The 19,597-nt window shown below is 44.1% G+C and overlaps 1 protein-coding gene across 1 annotated transcript in view; it reads left to right on the forward strand.

The window, feature by feature from the left end:
• Positions 1 to 679: 679 nt before the first annotated feature.
• The window catches only part of Tnfsf11 (TNF superfamily member 11), a 30,415-nt gene continuing 11,497 nt past the window's right edge, over positions 680 to 19,597 (forward strand). Inside the window, exons 1-2 of the mRNA XM_034498718.2 lie at positions 680 to 1,080; positions 8,635 to 8,802. Coding sequence (XP_034354609.1) covers positions 859 to 1,080; positions 8,635 to 8,802 — 390 coding nt within the window. The 5' untranslated portion in view covers positions 680 to 858. The remainder of the gene's footprint in view (positions 1,081 to 8,634; positions 8,803 to 19,597) is intronic.

Raw genomic sequence — 19,597 nt, forward strand, 5'->3', positions numbered from 1 at the left:
TCTCACTGGCCCTCAACATAAGGATTTCTTAAGCAGTGAAATTAACAGCTCTCTCCTGACTGTTCCATTGTCCCCACCCTGGGAAGCCTGCTTGCAGTTCTGTACCCCTTTACCCATCCCTTCGTCTAGTTCTTCCTGGCTCCCCCGACCCCTCCCTTTTCCTACTTTTTCCCTGTCTTACAGGAGTCTATAGGCTCATTGGAGCATCATTAAAAATCTGCTCCATTCAAAGTCACTTTTAAGATGAAGATAGAAGGACTTGGGAGGGAGTTCTAGAATCCCCCCCCCCCCCCGTCTTCCCAAGCCCCGGAGGCTATATTTGGAGGCAAAACTGAGGCCAAACCTCAGGATCTTTGCAGATGGCCTCATCTAAAATTTTGAGAGTGGTTTACAGGAAGGGCCTTTGGAGCTAGAGCTAACTTTTTAAATCTCACAGAGGAAACTGAGGCCCAGAGATGCAAAGGATGGGGGGCCAGCCAAGAGCCAGGAACCAACCACTGGACCCAACCCACAGCCTCCACCTCAGAGGGCCCTGATGGGGAGGGAGGAGGCGGGTTGGTGAGAGTGAGGAAGAGGGGGAGGGCGAAGGAAAGGAAGGAGGGCTGAAGTGGGAGTGAGAGAGGCACCCTACTGGAGGCTGATTGGCTCCGGAGGCCAGCCCTCTCCACGAGGTTTATAAGAGTTAGGACTGCTTAGGGTACCCTGCCATCTCTCCCGCGTCCCGGGGAGCCACTGCCAGGACCTCGGTGAACCGGTCGGGGCGGGGGCCGCCTGGCCGGGAGTCTGCTCGGAGGTGGGAGGCTGAGGAAGGGAGAGAGCGATCGCGGAGCAGGGCGCCCGAAGTTCGGGCGCCGCGCCATGCGCCGGGCCAGCAGAGACTACGGCAAGTACCTGCGCGGCTCGGAGGAGATGGGCGGCTGCCCCGGCACCCCACATGAGGGTCCGCTGCACCCCGCGCCTTCTGCTCCGGCTCCGCCGCCGCCCCCCGCGGCCTCCCGCTCCATGTTCCTGGCCCTCCTGGGACTGGGACTGGGCCAGGTGGTCTGCAGCATCGCTCTGTTCTTGTACTTTCGAGCGCAGGTGAGTGGTTGACTTCCCTGCCCGATTCTCTGCCGGGGAAACTGAGTCTGGCCCTAGGGCTGGGCTCCTAGGATCTCTCTTATTCTGGAAGGGAAAGAGATTCTCCAAGGAAGGGAACTTGGGGCCTCCAGCCATGCTCGTCTGCGCCTTCTCCCTTCAGCGCAGCGTGCAGAAGCTGAGCTCCTCTGGTTCTGGCTGAGGATGGGTTTGAATTTCCCCCCAAGATACAGCATTGGCCACTCCCCTCTTGTGCCTCAAGTGATCGCTCGCTTTCTCCCTACCTTGAATTTCTCACCTGGAGTTAAGAACCAACTTTAACTCACTTAGGGAAAGTAGGGAAAGTGAGAACTTTTACTCGGTGCATCTAAGTTTCCCAATGTCACTAACTAACATGTGGCTGCCTTGCTTTCCTTGCACTCTGGGACCACAAAGAGAGGGTGTCAGTAGTCTTAGGAACAACTAGGGATGAGTAGCCCGCTCTCAGGTCTCAGTGCTGGGGCTCTGTTGCTCCTCTGGAACTCAGGTTCTGAAGGGTGAAGGGAGAGCCCCACTGTGCCTGCCTATGAGGTGGGTGGAGGAAGGAAGGTGCCTGTGTGTGTGTGTGTGTGTGTGTGTGTGTGTGTGTGTGTGTGTGTGTGTGATAGTAACGCCTGACTACAATCTAGCCAGTAACCAACCTTTGAAGAGAGAAGGAAGCTCCATGCTAAAGATTCAGAAGCGTGGGGAGATGGCAGAGAGAGGAAGGGGTAAATTTGTAATATTATGCCTTTTGGTGGTTTGTGCTCTTGTGTTTTCTTGGAAATTGCAGTCCAGTTGGTTGGATTCATTCAAATACTCTCGTCTGGTGCTATGAATTCTTTCTCAGAGGAAGTGGGGGGCTGACTGTGCATATTTTTATGGGAAAAGAAAGTTGGGTTTGGACTTTGTTTGTTTCCAGAATAAAAGGTGATTACTAAACCAGACTGGATGCATTAAAATGTGTCATTGCTTGGACCGTATAGGTTTTTGACATGTGCCAAAGTCCTGAACTGTACATTGGAGCACAGGCTTTCTTAAGCCTTCAGATCTACTGGTTTGCATTTGGCACTACTGCTGTGGTTACCCACTAATGCAAAAATAGACAGACCATAAACCAGTACTTCTAAAACTAGTGTCCCCGTGTTCATAATCACATTTGGTACCTGTAGAGATTTTTCTTCCTCAGACAAAGCTTGAGTGGTTTGCTCTCAATATGAATCACACAAATCTGTATGAATGTGAGTAAACACTCCCCCTTCATTGGGGTACATAGGGATCAATGAAGAGTGGCTTATTTGTTGTTTTCTGCCATCTGGCATTTTAATGGATGTGTCTGGAGAGACTGCATAGTTTATGCCACTATTAAATGCTTTGTGATTGACTTAAGGACACTCTATATGCAGTCCCCATGTCTTTATGTGTGTGGTGCCAGGGGATAGTGTATGCTTCCAATGAAAGCCTATTAAAATTCTTTGCAAAGAGACTTTAGGCCAGAAGATACACAGTAGTTCCCAGTGTCTTGTTTTTAACCTGTTAGGGTCATAACATCTTTTCCCAGCACTAATGATGACGTGAGCATTGAACTTAAAAAGAAGGATGAGGTGAGCATGTTCTAGGGGCTCTTAGCTTACCAGGAACCCTTGGTATGGCTGTGAAGGAAGGAGTCACTAGCTGGGCTCTTGTTTAATTTTTCTGAGGGAAATCTATGGTGGTAGGGTGGCATGAGATGTCTGTCACCCTAATGGCGTGGTCACTTTCTATCACACTATAGTTGATGGCTTAAGAATTATGTAAAACAAACTTTTCCCAGTGTAAACACATGAGATAGCCAGATGATTTTCTTTTGGAGAATTTAATGCCCTCAGAATCCTGGATACAATTGTTTGTCCTCTCTGTCCCTCCTCCTCCCCCTCCCCCTCTCTTCTTCCCCTCCCCCATCTCTTTCTTCCTAGCTAGGGTCTCACATAGTGCAGGCTGACTCAGGTTTGTCATATAGCCAAGAATATCACACCTCCAAGACTACGGTTTTAGCTATGCCTCACTATGCCTCATTTATGTGGTGTGGTGCTTGGGACTGAATGCATTAGGCAAATACTCTACCAAGTACACTGACTGTACCTCTAGTCCCTGGTCACACTACAAGGATTGAGTCTCACTGAGACTTAACTTAAAATAATTTTAGTCATTATTCTGAACCCGGATCTGTCACTACATTTTTAAAAGGTTGTCGCCATCACCAGAGTAGTATTAGGAAAAATGTTTGAGTATTCTGACTGCATCTCACTGAGTGTGGTATTTGCATTTGACATCTAAGGGACTTCTAATCTCTTAGAGATACATCCAGAATCCCTTGCTCATGACATGCTATGATGTTTAGAAAATGTTCCAAAACGACTGTGTGCAGGCGTTGGGAGATCATAGCTTATGCATGAAGCAAGGATTTTTGCTGTTGGTGGATAGTTGTTGAGGATAGGTTTTGGGTACACAAGGGTTCAGTCTACAGTCCCTTTCACTTTTATATATTATGAAAAACCTTCTTTTGTACTTAGATATTGGTGTTGAATATATTTTCTTTTAAAGTTGTATTAAGTTTTTAAGTTCTGGATGAAATATTTGGAATTTCTGAATGCATTTGAATGAGAATGAAATCATACACTGAAAGAGAACGTATTTACACTTTATTTTAAGAAAGCAAACCAGATTTATTATAGTTTAAAGATACAGGACAGAGATAATATGAATTCTCTGAAGCAGAAGAATTGGAAGTTTCAGGCCAGTCTGGATTAAAACAACTAACCAACCAACCAACCAACAAACAAACAAAACCAAAATTAAAACCAAAACCAATGCAAAAGCATTCTGGGTGTTTCAGATTGCCTATGTATGTCTACATTAAAAAAAAAAAAAAAAAGGTCAAGATCTGGTGTAGATTGCTTTTTTTCCCACCAGGCCTGCCAAAGGGTTGCCCTGTGGTTTGTGCTATGTATTTACTACATAGTATTCATACTATGGTTTTCAAAGACAAAAAAAAAAAAAAAAAAAAAAAAAAAAAAGCCTTGTAAAGTGTGTGTGTGTGTGTTTGGTGTGGTGTGCTGTGTGTATGCTTGTTGTATATGTGTGTGTTTGGTGTGTGTGATGTGCATGTATATGATGATGTATGTGGTGAATATGTGTGGTGTGTGTGTTAGAGAGACAGAGAGAGAGAGAGAGAGAGAGAACTATACTCAAGTTTCAAGTTTAGGTAAGGGGTAAGGTGAGCTCAGAAAGCTGAAACTTTGTTTGACTTTTGAGCTCCCCCCTCCCTCTCCCTGTGCACATGGCAGATAGCAGCCTGTGGCTTCTTTTCACCTAGGACCTCAGCCAGTCACTACTGCAGATCTGATGTTGAGGTGGGCAGGCAGCTTGTTTGAAAAACTGATAAGGAAGCAGCCCAAATGTCAAGCATCCTGCTTGTTTAACCCTACAAATGATTGGTTTCAAGGAAGTTCTCTCTCTCTCTCTCTCTCTCTCTCTCTCTCTCTCTCTCTCTCTCTCTTTCACACACACACACACACACACACACACACACACACACACACACACACACACACACACACGTTTATTTCATAGCCACTACATCATTCGATAGGGATAGATGCATTTTCAAAGTCCCCAGTGTATTTGTGTGTGTGGTACTGGAGATGGAACCCAGGGCCTCCAGTATGGCAGACAAATGCTTCCCCAGCCCCAGTCTTCCTTTTACAATCAGATAACTCAAGATTTAGTGTTTTCAGGTTCATGTGTAGGTGTGACTCATGGTAACTAAGTTTGCTATGCTCTTTTGTGGAATTTGAGTTGATATGTCTTCCAGGAAGACAGAGACAGCTTGTTTGTTCAGTCCCTACCCACCAACCCCAGTATCTAACACAGGACCTGACATACAAAATGGACTGAAAGGGTCTTTCAAATGATTTGCCACCCTACACATCTTTCCCATTTCTAATTTACTATTATGCAAATAAGTGTATAGTAGTTAACATGGTACAGGTTTTCAACCGTGGAAGTGCTAGACTGCCTCGTACCCCAGAGTATGCTGCTGGGCGGGAGCTACGTGCATTCGGTCACTTCCCACTCTGTGAGTCTCGCCCACCAACCTTATACTTTGTCCTGCTTTCCTTCCACAGACATCCTCGGTTACCTGTGCATTTACCCCCCGTACCTCTCACACCCCCTTCCTTCCTGGACACCTGAAGGAGGAAACACATCCAGTTAGAGATACAAAGCAGATTTCTAACTTATGATGCTTAAGAAAACAAAGAAGTGGACAAAGTTAATTTTTGCCGAGTAATCATTATTTCTTTCTTTTTTCCCCCACAGTAATCGATGGGGTCTTAAACATTATGGAGATGTGAATAGTGGCTCTCACATATATATTTTTTAAGTATTTGAAGAAAGATTCAATAATTGAATCTAACTCAGGCATGTGATAAAATTGACTGAGGGATCCAAATGAGAGTTGGTCACTGCCATTTTCATTTTAGGTTTTATTCCACTATTTTTTTTTATTTGTTCCAAATCACGTACTGTTGTTAGATGATGCAGCACTGTGGTAATGATTAGTGAATCTTGGAGTGGGGTGGAGGGGATTTGCATTCATGTTAATAACAGAATAGCTATATGTATTTCTTTATTTAACACTTTAAAGAATTATTTCTCAGAGTTCAAAACAGAAAACGTGACCTTGGTTCCAGTTAATATGCAGCTCCCACAAACCCATGTTGGTGACTAGCTGCACCCTGAATATTGACAGAGTTGGAGCCTGCTGCTTCTGTTAGATAGCTTTAATTTGTTTGTAAGGATGCAAGTTTAATGAACCTTGTTTAGGGTCTCTAGGCATTTCTTAATGCCACATGGTCTCTTCAGCTCAGCTCTTGTCTGGTAGCAAGCCATTGCAGAATTCAGCTTTTTCTGAGGTCTGAACTCAGCTATGATTGACAGCTGCCCTTCAGTGAAAATTCACACTCTCTGATTTGTACTCATTATTGTAAAGAAAATACAGGAAATAAACGTGCATTACAAGTCATTTTCTTTCATGGTATGACCTCACCTATGCTTGCAGATTATCCTCATATATCTTAGAGCTTTAATGTTTATTTTTTATTTATATGTGTGTATGTGTCTGTGTGCATATGTGACCACACTAGGGATCAGATCTCTTGGAGCTGGAGTTACAGGCAACAAGTGTGTGCGCGCGTGTGTGTGTGTGTGTGTGTGTGTATGTGTGTGTGAAAATATATGAAAATTTAAAAATTATTTTTATTATGTGCATTGTTGTTTTGCCTGCACATATGTCTGTGTGAGGGTGTTATTCTCTGGAATAAACAGTTTGCACTGCTGTGTGGGTGCCAGGAACTGAAAGTGCAGTCAGAGCTCTTAACTGCTGAGCCTTCTCTCCAGACTTAGATGATCCTTCTATTTGCATGACTAGAATAATAAAACGTGTCTATGTGTGTATAGAGAGAGTACCTTTTAGTTTGTTCCCAAGGATTGGTTAATAATGGCATACATCTTTCTGAGTGTTTTAATTAAATCGGGGAAAGAGATAGTTTATTTCTGACTGGGCTTTGGTTATTATAAACTTTGTGTTTGGTCTAGTTTTTATCTACTAATATGTAGATGCTTATGAAATACTTTGACTTTTGGAAGGAAGAGGACAAGTCAAATTCAGCTGAGTGATAGTGGCACAGGCCTTTAGTCCATGCACTCAGGAGGGAAAGGCAGGCAGATCTCTGAGTTTAAGGCTTGCCTGGTTTATATAAAGCCAGTTCCAGGACAGCAATGGCTACACAGAGAAATCCTCTCTTGAAAAATCAAAACAAAACAAAACCCAACAAGCACAGTCACAGTCCCTTTTCTATGGTGATGGAAGCCACTGAAAAACCTTGAGAGAGCTTGGGGAATAGAAGACAAGCTTCTAGAACAGCACACACAGGTGCTGAGTGGAACATCTTTTTAAAACCTGGTGTTCAAGCTAGTAACTTCATGGGGATGTGTTTGGGTAAGACAATGCTTATATTTTAGCATTTCCTAGCACTTGCCCATGTACCCTGAATTAGTAGCCTCTCCACCTTAGAGTGATGACAGATGTCACTCTTACATATTTCCCTTTCCTCCTGAATGCTTGGACTAAAGGCCTGTGCCACTATCACCCAGCTGAATTTGACTTGTCCTCTTTCTTCCAAAAGTCAAAGTATTTCACAAGCATCTACATATTAGTAGATAAAAACTAGACCAAACACAAAGTTTATAATAACCAAAGCCCAGTCAGAAATAAACTATCTCTTACATATTTGTAAGGGTCCAGGTGAGGAGTGCTGGTTACATAGTACTCATCAGAAAGAGAAGTTACATAGTATTCATCAGAAAGAGAAGTTACATAGTACTCATCAGAAAGAGAAGTTACTAGTGGCTTCCGGTTTTGCTTGCGGTGCAGATGGGTTTCTCACTCCCTTCTTTCACTCATCTGAATACTCATAGACTAAGGAAGAAGGTCAATGGGAATGCAGCTAAAGATTATGCTAATTTTGCCTGATCTATACAGGCTTCATGCTTTGGTTCTTCAAGTGGGCTTCATCTCCATGTGGTTTTCTCTATCATATTGCATGTGTCTTATTCTTGTTTATGAGACAGGGTCTTACATGGTAGCTAAGGCTGGCCTGGAAATCACTATGTAGCCCAGGCTGTCTTCAAACACTGATCCTTCTGCTTTAGCTTCTCAAGTAGATTATAACTATGAAGCATGAATCTAGCTTAATGAGTGTTCCCCTGCCTGCTTGGGTCACATATGATGTCTGTGATACCTCTTCTGTCCATGAAGAAGTTCATTCTCTGTAAATTACACACATACATTTTTTGTTGTTAAGAATCCATGGCATCATGTATCAGGGGTGATTGTGAGCTACACATCAAAATGAATTAGAAGTCAGTGTGTCCAGTGCAGGGGAGATTGATCCATCAATAAAGTACTTGCTACTCAAATCCTTGCGATGGGAAATGGAGACAGGAGGATCCTGAGGTCTTGCTGGCTGCCAGTCTGGCCAATAGGTGAGCTCCATGTTCAATGAAATACCCCATATCAAAAAATTAAAAGTTGAGAGTGGAACACACTCCTGTGCATCACATGTCATGTACAGGTGCTCAGACCCATTCACACATGTATGCATACATACTTAAATACACCAGAAAGATGTTTTAATATATATTAAGATAAAATTGTGTGTATATATATGTTTTTTTTCCAAGAAAATGTTTCTTTGTGTAACTGCTCTGTCTGCCCTAGAACTCACTTTGTAGACCAGGCTAGCTTCTCACTCACAGAAACTGGCCTGCTTCTGCCTTCCGTATACTGGGATTAAAGGTGTGTACCACCATGGCTGGATTGAGGATAATTTCATTAATTACCAACCAATGGGGGATAGAAAACTCTAAGCACATCCCTTTTGTTATCAAGTCACACTTCATTAACCATAACCCCTTTGCTATACTTTCCCCTCTTAGATGGATCCTAACAGAATATCAGAAGACAGCACTCACTGCTTCTATAGAATTCTGAGACTCCATGAAAACACAGGTTTGCAGGACTCGACTCTGGAGAGTGAAGACACAGAAGCACTACCAGACTCATGCAGGAGAGTTAAAGAAGCCTTTCAAGGGGCCGTGCAAAAGGTAAGTTCACACTGACATCATAGAGTCTGCTGACTCTACAGTAACTGAAGGCTCAGGCTCCTGAAGTGCTGTTAACACTGTTAACGCTGTTCCTTTACTAATTTGTAAAAGAGCTAATCAGGCTGTCTTAAGAATTCTTTCAAAGTCAGTGGTAGTCAATTTCTTTCTTTGCTTTTAAGAGGAGAGATCTGATAGCATATCTGGAAGGAGAAGCCGAGTGACTACAGTTAGTAGGCGATCACATTGTTAGTTTGAATCCTTGATCTAAAAACCATGCTCTAGGTTCCAGGACTTTCTGGTAGCTCTTTCCCATTGGCTTCTGTAGGATCCCATGTTGTACACCAGTAGTCTGGGCTCCTACAAGGAGCCAGGTAGTGTAATTGGCCTTTTGCTGTCAGGTGTGGTGTAGTGTAAATTTTTAAACCACTTTGGCTCCTGAGGGAGGAGGAGGTGTCATGTTTACACTGCACCTGCCCAAAATCTTACAGGATTCATGAATGAAAGACACACACACACACACACACACACACACACACACACACGGCAGCTAATTTTGCTATGCCTTGACTAGCTCAATGGCTGAGGACTTCTAAACCTCTCCATGACTAGCAAACATTCCCCTCTGTCATTCCTGAGTTAACATCTTTTAGAATCTATATTTCATCTCTGCTTCCCCAGACCCAATCGGAAAAGTGGCCCCTAGGGATTCTCAGATTCTTGCATGCTGGTAGGCCTTTAAGTTTCATCTTTCTGCTTCTCCATCGTGGCTATTCTCTGTCTTTCTCCTGCCCCCTCTCAGTCCCTTGCCCAGACAATCTAAAAGTCCTGCCCCATCTCTCTGCCCAGCCATTGCTGTACAGCAATTCTTTATTATCAGTTGAAGCCAGCTGAGGACAAGGACCCTCAGGCCTGGAAGTGCAGCTTTTGGGAGCTGAAATAAGACAAAGCATTAGAACCAATTCCCAGCAGTGTGGTGAGAGGGAAGCATCTAGGGCAGGAGCTGTAGTGATGGGTGAGGTGGAAATTGGGTGTCTCCTTTCTTATTTTCTGGGAGAGCTGGGTAACAAGAGAGATGGGAATGGAGAAGACTGGTGACTACTGTGTCAACAGCTGCAGCTGAGAGAAACATACCTGCCTGTCAGGGTTTCCTGAGCCTTCTGGGAATTCTGCTGCCCCAGAACTAATGTACTTACTGACTCCACCAGTAGGAGTCCAGTGCTCAGTGTCATGTGTCTGTCTGTGAACCCCCATGCGCTTGCCCTCGCAGCTTCCAGATCCTCATCCTCTCAGAGTGAACCCCGGCCTTCTCAAAGCCATTGAGCCTTGGATTTGTTCAGATTTACTAATTAACTGGTACAATCCGTTTTGGTTCAGCTTTTCAGAGGGATAGCATAGCTCTAAAAGTGTGTCAGCTGAAAGTACAGGTAGAAAGACTAAGGTGTAATACTTTTAAGGTAAATATAACATTTCGAATTACTGTTGTATTTTATTAGATTTAAGATACCACAGCTTTTCAGCTTACTTTATTGTGTCTCATCACCAAGACAATACACTGACTAAAATAGTCACACAGAGTCACAGAGTCACACAGTGCATCTACTTGCATCTTAATTTCAGAGATGATTCACTAAAACTGAGTGCCGTAGAATCAGTAAAATAGATGTTATCGTAGCAAGTACAAGAAGGCATGTTGCTTATGACAGCTATTTATCTGCCTGTGTGATTATATGTATATATAATTTAATACAGTATACAATTATTTTAAATAAGTTAACACAGCTAGGATTAGTTGAAAATAATTTTACCATTTTTTAAAAAGTTACAGCCTTTCTTGGTCTGGGGATGAACCTTAGTAGTGGAATGTGTGTTTATTGTGGGTGAGGGTCTGGGTTCAGATTCAGAAACTGGCAAACTAGGACCAAGACCAGACAAGAATCAACGGTTTGTATAAAAAACACAAGGTTACCAGGTGTGGCTCATGTCTGGAATCCCAAACTGAGGCAGAGGGATTGTGAGTTTGAGATTAGTATGAGCTACATAATGAAACACTGCCTTTGAGAGGAAGAGAGGTGGGGAAGGAGGGAAGAGGGATAGGGAGAGAGAGGGGGTGGGGAGGTGGAAGAGAGAGAGGGTGGCTTTTAATATTAACAGATAATTATGGTTCTCCAGAGGAATTGTACTGTATTTAATTAATTTTGTACTTGGTTTTGCTATGCTGTAGGAGTTTACATTAAAAAGTTAGCAATTTATAAAATCCTTTTAAAAGCTCAATGACTAATTACGATAAGCCAGTATATATTGGTATAATATACACATTATTATTGTAATACACCAGTGTGTGCTAGAGATGAAATGTTTCATCTCTTCCTAGGCCTGATCTTTAGGAAGGAGATGAATGTTTCCCAAACCTTATCATTACAGTTAACCAACATCCATAGGGTGCAACTGCGGCCGGAGGCACTTGGCCAGACCTTTTCCTTATACCCAAGAACGTACTCTTTTATCCTTGCCAAATGAACAGTTCGCCAAATGTATTATCCTTTGATGGAAACCATTGGTTAATGTGACGTCCACGTAATTTGCCACAGTAATCAGATTTCTAATTTGTCTTGGCAATGCTAAAAATAGGAAGGGTGTGATAAGCATTCTGAAAGGAGGTTTACATCTTAACTTTAGTTCTAAGAGAGATTGAGTCAAGCCAGAGAACCACCCAGGTGTAGCTGCAGTCAGTATGGAGAGACAGCCTGGGCAGCAGTGACATTTGCTAGACATGAGTGTAATATCACGTTATAGGCGTGAAGAAAGTAGTGTTTACCCAGCTCATTGTGGTCAGACAAGTAATCTTGTTTTTCCCTCCTTTTTATTTTATTTTATTTTATTTTTTTTGTTTGTGGCTGGGTTTTCTTGGCATTATTTCCCCTCTAGCACAGAACTCTGAAAACCCTCCTACTGGTTCAGCTCTACCAACCACAATTTATAAAGTCTATCAAAACAGTCTATGACAATAAAACAAACACTAGTATGAATGTGGTGTCTGATTTGTAAAACGATGCCTGGTTTCAATTTTGGCAGGCTTCCTGGGTTCTACCCGGCCAACCCGGCTTGGGCAGAGCGATGAATTTGGGCGGTAATGAGAACTGTCATGCGTGGCAGGGAGGACACTCACCCTAGACTGTCTGTTTGGACTCAGGGGAGAGACATCTGTTATTTGTCAAGTAGAGATTCTGAGTCCTGGGGGCTGTGACTCTACCTGCCTTCAGTGTGCCAGGTTGTTGATCTCACTCTAGGACCTTTTTGGTAGAAAACCTGTATGGTATTTGCCTGTAAAAGTATTTACAGGTGTGATATCAAAGTAAGAGATCTCTAAGTGTCTCCTTGCTGTCTACAAGAAGACACCCTGCACCTTGAAGGGAATAGGAAGAAGCAAAGGGCTTATGGTTGCTTCGATTTTTCATTTATTTATTTACTTACTTAATCCATATGGTTATTTTGCCTTCATGTATGTCTGTGTACCACATGTGTGTCTGGTATCCTCAAAGGCCAGAAGAAAGAGCAAGAGCCCCTGGAACTGGAGTTGTGAGCAGCCATGTGGGTGCTGGGAATTGAGCCAGGGTCCTCTAGAAGAACAGTCAGTGTTCCGAATTGCTGAGCCATCCCTTCAGCCTCTGCACTTATGTTTCATATTTGCTTTTAAAAGCTGGACTTTAAGCTGTGAATTGTGTGTAGTATGTGAATTGTGTGGGTGTGTGCATGGACATGTCTATGTATGCTTGCTCCTACTTGTATGTACAGAGGCTGGGGGATGATTTCAGGTATCTTCCTCTCTCTCTTTATATTTTTTTATTTTATTTTATTTTTTGTTTTCTGAGACAGGGTTTCTCTGTGTAGCCTTGGCTGTCCTGGAACTCACTCTGTAGACCAGGCTGGCCTTGAACTCAGAAATCCACCTGCCTCTGCCTCCCAAGTGCTGGGATTAAAGGCGTGTGCCACCACTGCCCGGCCTCTCTCTTTTTTTATTAGTCATTTTATTAATTTAAATTTCAAATGATATCCCACTTCCTGGTTACCCCTCTACCATCCCTCCATCCTGTCCCTCTTCACCCCTTCCCCTCTGCCTCTATGAGGGTGTTCCTTCACCTGACCCACTCCTGCCTCACTCCTCTAGTATCTCCCTAAGCTGGGGCATCAAGCCTCCCTCCCCTCCCACTGATGTGAGACAAGGCCATCCTCTGCTACATATGCATCTGGAACCCTGGATCCCTCCATGTGTACTCTTTGGTTGGTGGTTTAGTTCCTGTGAGCTCTGGGTGGTTCAGTTAGTTGACCTTGTCCTTCTTATGGGGTTGCAATCCCCTTCAGCTCCTTCAATTCTTCCCCTAGCTCTTCCATTGGGGTCCTTGGGCTCAGTCCAATGGTTGGCTGTGAGTATCTGCATCTGTACTGCGCAGGTGCTGGCTTCAGTTCACAGCACTTGCAGTTTGGCTCCCAACCATCTGTAACAGCTGATGTTCTCTCCTGACCCCTGTGGGCACTACACACATGTGGTACACACATTCATGCTGGCAAAGACTCACACACATCAAAGAAATGCACTTAAAAGCAAACACCACCAACCCAGTGATGGCAATGACAATAGTTATGTTATTAGCAGACCTCTGATCTTCTAGTGCCTTACTGGAGAAGAGGGGTAAGAAAGAGTTATCATTACCAGAGCAATACTCATTCTGATCCTGAGAAAGTCAGTATATGTAAGAATTTATAATGTACATGAGCACAGTACAGTAAGAATAGAGAACCCAACATTTCTGATGCTTTGATCTGCAATGAAATCGTCACCGTTGTTGGACATCATCTTAACTGGAAGAATCTTATCAAGGGCTATTTTGTTGTTATTGTTGTTGGTGGTTTTGTTTGTTTGGTTCTCTCTCTCTCTCTCTCTCTCTCTCTCTCTCTCTCTCTTCCTCTCTCTCTCTCTTTCTCTCTCTCTCTCATATTATACTCCTAAGATGAGCCATCCAGAAGGATTCTCCTTCAGCAGGTCCCTATCCTCCCTGTGTCCAGGGTGGCCTCTTGTGTTGTCATGTCTAGACAGGGAAAGGGTAATAGAAAAAGGGATGGCCACATGTGGCAGTGACACCTCTGTACTAAGAATCCTGTTGGCTGGCAGGACTTAGAAGACCATGGCCTGCTTCAAGGGAGGCTACACGTCCATCCTCCAGCTGAGCTGCCATTTGCCCCTTGATGCTTGAGGAAGAGAGGAAGCCTAGAACCAACAAGGGCAGAGAGAGCTGACGCACATCAGCCCTGGATAAGTGGGAAAGTGCATCAACGGTTGGCACAAGCCTGAAAAGTTTGCGTGGTCGGGATTTTATTTTCTAAAAGTTCACATGTAGGGAACTAGGAACAGCATGGGAGGGAGACTGAGAAGTGGATTTAAGAGAAAGGATCATGTATGCTGATGGCCGCTTGCTGCTTTCAGCCAGATTTCATAGATTGAGAAACATTTACTCACAGTCAGAATGTTTGTCATTTTGAGTGGTTGTTTTCCCTTTTTTCCCCTCATGGAACTCTGATTCTTTAGAATTCCAATTTTGATTATTAGGAAAAAGCCTAGTCAGGCTTGTATACACACCTTTAATCTTAGCACTCAGGAGGCAGAGACAGTGGATCTCTGTGAGTCTGAGGGCAGCCTGGTCTGTATAGTGAGTTCCAGGACAGTCAGAGCTACTCAAGTAGATAGATAGATAGGTAGATAGATAGATAGATAGATAGATAATTGATAGATGGGTAGATGGATAGATGGATGGATAGATAATTGATAGATGGGTAGATGGATAGATGGATGGATGGATAGATAATTGATAGATGGATAGATGATAGATGGATAAATAGATAGATGATAGATAGATAGATAGATAATTGATAGATGGATACATGGATAGATGGATGGATAGATGGATGGATGGATAGATAGATAGATAGATAGATAGATAGATAGAATAAAGTAAAAAACCTTCTCTCAAATTTCAACTGAAGTAAATTAGAAATGACTGGAAAATTTAAACAGGTTATATCTGCCTGGAGACTTTGGAGTTGTTATGTGGATGAAATTTCTCATAGGCTTCTTAGCTACAAAAGAATAACCAAGGGAGAAGTTTAAATTCCATTTACTGTCTCTTTGCCTTTGTGTTCAAGAATATGTATCCTAAGAGAGTTTCTCATAAACCCAGAAGGAAACTTGAGTTTGGGTCACTGGTGTTCTCAAATCGAGATGTGTTAGTCATGTAGTGGTTTTTTCAGTAGGATTCCATCTCCCTTTGCCATCATAGTTTTGGGAATTGTAATCAACCTCAATCATATTTAGTGTGGGTAAAAGCTATCTTTATGGGAAATCTGAAGTAAGATCCACAGAGGTTTCCTACAGCGCCAAAACTTTGCAGAAACTTTTCTGTTGCTGTGATAATACATCATGATCAAGGCAGCTAACAGAAGACAGTGTTTGTTTGGGCTTACGGATCCTGAGAGGTAGGCGTTCATGATGGGCTGACTGACTTATGGCAGGGAAGCATGGCAGCATGCAGCAGACATGGTAGCACGTACATAAGAAAAACACACATGCACACACACACACACACACACACACACACACACACGAGAAGGGATGAACACACATATTGAAAATGGCAGGAGGCTTTGAACCCTCAAAGCCCATCTCCAGTGCAGTACTTCCTCCAGCAAGGTTGTTCCTTCTAGACCTCCACAAACAGTGCCAACAAGTGTTCAAATACAGGAGACTGTGGGGGACATTCTTATTTAAATCACAATGTCATCACTGTCATTCATTCAAGGAAAGGCTGTTGACAGTGTACATCATGTCAATGTCAGGGGAGCCCCAGGGAAGAAGGCAGGGCCAGGAGGGTTGCAATCCAGAACTAACCAGTAAGTGATATCAGAGATGAACTTTGATCTGTGCTGTGAATACCCCAGGATGGAAGAAAAGATTCTGAATGGGCATCTTGAAAGAAACAGAGTTAGAAGCATCCACCTGAGAGGACTTTCATTTATGTCCCCAGTGGCAGGCATGTAGTAATACAACTTACAGACCAAAGTTAACGAGTGAATAACCCATATCCATCCTGAAATATGTGTCATGTTGTATCTTGTCAGGATTATCATTGCTATGATGAAACACCATGACCAAAAGCAAGGGTGTATTTGGCTTACATATCATTGTTCATCATCGAAGGGAGTCAGGGCAGGAAATCAAACAGGGTAAGAACCTCGAGGTGGGAACTTATACAGAGAACACAGCAGAATACTGCTTACTGGCTAGCTTCCCCTGGCTTGCTCAGCCTGCTTTCTTATAGAACCCAGGACCACCAGCCCAGGAATGGCACCACCCACACTGGGCTGGGCCTTCCTCCATTGGTCACTAATTAAGAAAGTGCCCCACAGGCTTGCCTGGAGCTTGATCTTATGGAGGCCCTTTATCAATTGAGGTACCCATCTCTCAGATGACTTTAGCCTGTGTCAAGTCGACATAAAACTAGTCAGCACGTGTGGCTAGTCACTTGTCAGGTGCAAGCCATGTTGTACACTCAAGATGTGTTAGGGCTGTAGGTCTGGAGTATATTCTGTTTCCAGAGGAAGGCTTTCTCTCTGTGGCCATGAGCCTGATAGGGGCTTTTCTCTGGTGGCTTGCATCTTTCCCTTGTCATCCTCAATGTCTGCAGTGGCTGGTCTGACTTCTTGGCTGCCCTGTGACTCCTATTCCTAGGGTATCAAGAAAGGGCAGGGAGACTTTGAAAGCCATCTTTTTTTTTTCTTGAGGAGGCGGGGTTTAGTGATGGAGAAAGCACTGCTAGTGTAAGGCTGGCATCTCTTGTTGCTGTGGGCAGAGCAAAGCAGAGGCACACTGCACTCCTCCATTGGGCCTCTGCATACCCCCTTTAAGCAAGTGAGTAGCATAATAGAAGACACTTTTAAAGTTGGGCTTTTACGAAGACTAATACCGCTGTCATAAGGCATTTTTTAAATCAAAGCCCAAGGAGACCTTTAACCACAGCAGAAGCTTCCTCATTTAAACCATGAAGGTTAAACAATAAAAACTAATTTTCTATTCCCAGAATACCCATTGCCCTTCCAGGAAAAGCATCGCTCTTCTTTATGAAAACAAGGAACATAGTTCCTCAGGCTCTTGGTGTGGAAAGTACATTAGCAGTTGTAGAACATCTCTCCCGCTCCCTCCTGAAAGAAATGGTACCCGTGTGGCCATGACAGCCAAGTTCTTCACCAGGAGCTCTCAAAGACTTCCATGAGAGTTTCTCAGTGAGCAGAAGGAGGTCTGACCCTCAGGATCAGTAGGTTAGAAACCCCTTCTGCCTTCTCCCTCTCCTCTTCTTGCGGAAGTGCTGGATCCCCCTTTGGACTTCCATTCCCCGTGGGGATGCTGAGGAATGTCTATTCTGAGAGCTTTCCCAGGGCTGAGGGCTCTGCCTGAGGAAGCTGGGGTGAGGGGTATCTCCCATTATGTACCTGCTCAGACAGGAGATGGCTCTGAAGTTCTTAGCTTTGGGGACTCAATGACTCCCCCTAAGGACCTGCGCCATTATAAGGACAAATAATCATGTCTGTCTCTGGGCCAGGGGAAGCTGAGATAAGGATTCTAAGTCCTGCTCCGGCAGGGGTTGTACAGCAAGGTGGTAGATTCTCTTTCAGTTCTTGGAGGTAAAAAAGCTTTGCGCCTGAAGATGGTCCCCACAGGAACCACTAGCGGATCCGGGCTAAGTCCAAGACCAAAACAGGAATGGTAACCTTGCAAGCTAATGGGGGACCAAAACAGGAGCAATATTCTTTGCAGGTTAAGGGTTCTGTTTGCATTTAAGACAGTTAAAAAGTAAGCTCCTATTTGTCTCATGTTAAGCCCTTGCAAATTAAGGTTTCTGTTTATAATTAGGAAGAAGTTTCTGTTGATAAGTTATTTCTCTGTTGCTGAAATGAGCCAATTTAAACCAGGTTATATTATATTTAAGGCAGGTTTATTGGGAAAGCTGCTCTTGGGTGAGTTCTCTGGCCCCTGGAAAGGAGGCCAGGGGAGTTGCCATCGGAAAAGAGAGGAGAGGGGGGAAATAAAGAGAGAAAGTGTGCATGCACAGAGAGAAGGAGAGAAAGAAGGAGAGAGGGAGGAGACCAAAATGTCTGGCTTATATAGAGAAGAGCCTCTAGGGGAAGGGCACAGTTGGGGGCAGAGTATGCTAGCTAGGGACTGAAGGATGCTGGGAGAACCTGGAGGCTAAGGCCAGGTCTGCTTTGATATGTAAGGTATGCACCTCTGTCCCTTGACCCAGGATCTGGAACCAAGCACCTGATGTAAACTGCTTGCAACCCCATTTACGTGATGTATGCTTTACCCTTGTTCTGTCCCTGTCATTCTTTCTAACAATGTATAACAGCCAGCTCTCATCCCTGTGAACACCTTAGCTCTTCTAAAAAAGGGACTTCAGGAGGCCAGCAGGGGCTGCTCTCTCAAATCCTGACTTAGGGTGAGGCGGCTGCCTGGCCAGTTCATGGTGCATCCCAAACTACAGCTTGCTGTAACTGGACATGTGTGGATTTGGTCTTTTCTCCTCAAGATTCTCAGGCTTAACAGAAGGAGCAGTAAGTATCAAAGGCATCCATGAATGGGAAGCCAGCCTCTGGCACCTGGCACCATCAGAAGCAGCTTCACAGGGCCTACCCACAGTGCTGGGAGAACCGTGGATGCTGCCAGCATCCTTGAGGGAGGAGGTGGCCCGCAGAGGAGGAAGAACTATGAAGCCAGGCAGTCAGCTCAGTGAACACCTACTGTTTTCTCTATACCCAAAGACTTCAGATAGCAAGTGTTCTAGTTTTCCCTTCTACCAAAACAGTTTCTAAGTCTTAAGATGTGGAAGGACAATGGGATACCTTGCAAAACTCCAATCTCTTAATCATGTACTTGGTTGCTCTGGCAACCAGCTCCCATCCCTTGAGTTATCTCATTGGAATAAATAGGCCTGGGTGGAAAAGGTTTATGAATAACAGAAGATGCTTCCATCAAATATGTGTGTGTGTGTGTATGTGTGTGTGTGTGTGTGTGTGTGTGTGTGTGTATTGCAATATCATAGAGGCCCAGTCATGAGGGGTTTTATAAACCTTAGGACTGTACTTGCTCCTGAAGTCACCAAGTGATTTCCAGAAGAGGAGGGACAAGCTCCCCTTGCATTTAAGATGCTCTTTCCAGCCACCTTGTGCACATCAGTCTGTGGCACTAAGACAGAGAGGAGCTGGAAGAGGCAATTGTCTTTCTGAGGAGTGATGGGAGCTTGAAGCTGTGTCCTGGGCCTGGGAGGAAGAGATGGGATCTCTGAAGTATTTACCAAGTAGAAGTCCTCAGGACTTCCCCCGAAGGAATGGGAAATGGGCTATTCATTTTCAGAAACAGCCGGAGTGTGGCATTCATGTGCTGACTGGCTGATGAATGCACTATTCTTGTAACTAGGTTGGAGAAGAATTACATGAAGGGTATCATTAAGATGTTAAGATGAATGCATTACATATGTTAACAAGTGTATGAACCCTGTATTATATCTGGCAAGCGGGGTGTTAAATCCTCGTTCAACCAGCCAGATGTCCCTGCAGCTGCTGTGGTATTGCAGAGGGAGGCAGCCACCTGAGACCCTCGCTACTGGCTGGTGCCTATAGTGTCTGGAGCATCTGGCTGTACAAATTGCTTCTCCGGTGATTTGATTGACAAGTACCAATGGATCACATGATT

The sequence above is a fragment of the Arvicanthis niloticus genome, chromosome 3 (genome assembly GCF_011762505.2).
Source record: "Arvicanthis niloticus isolate mArvNil1 chromosome 3, mArvNil1.pat.X, whole genome shotgun sequence".
Taxonomy (NCBI): domain Eukaryota; kingdom Metazoa; phylum Chordata; class Mammalia; order Rodentia; family Muridae; genus Arvicanthis; species Arvicanthis niloticus.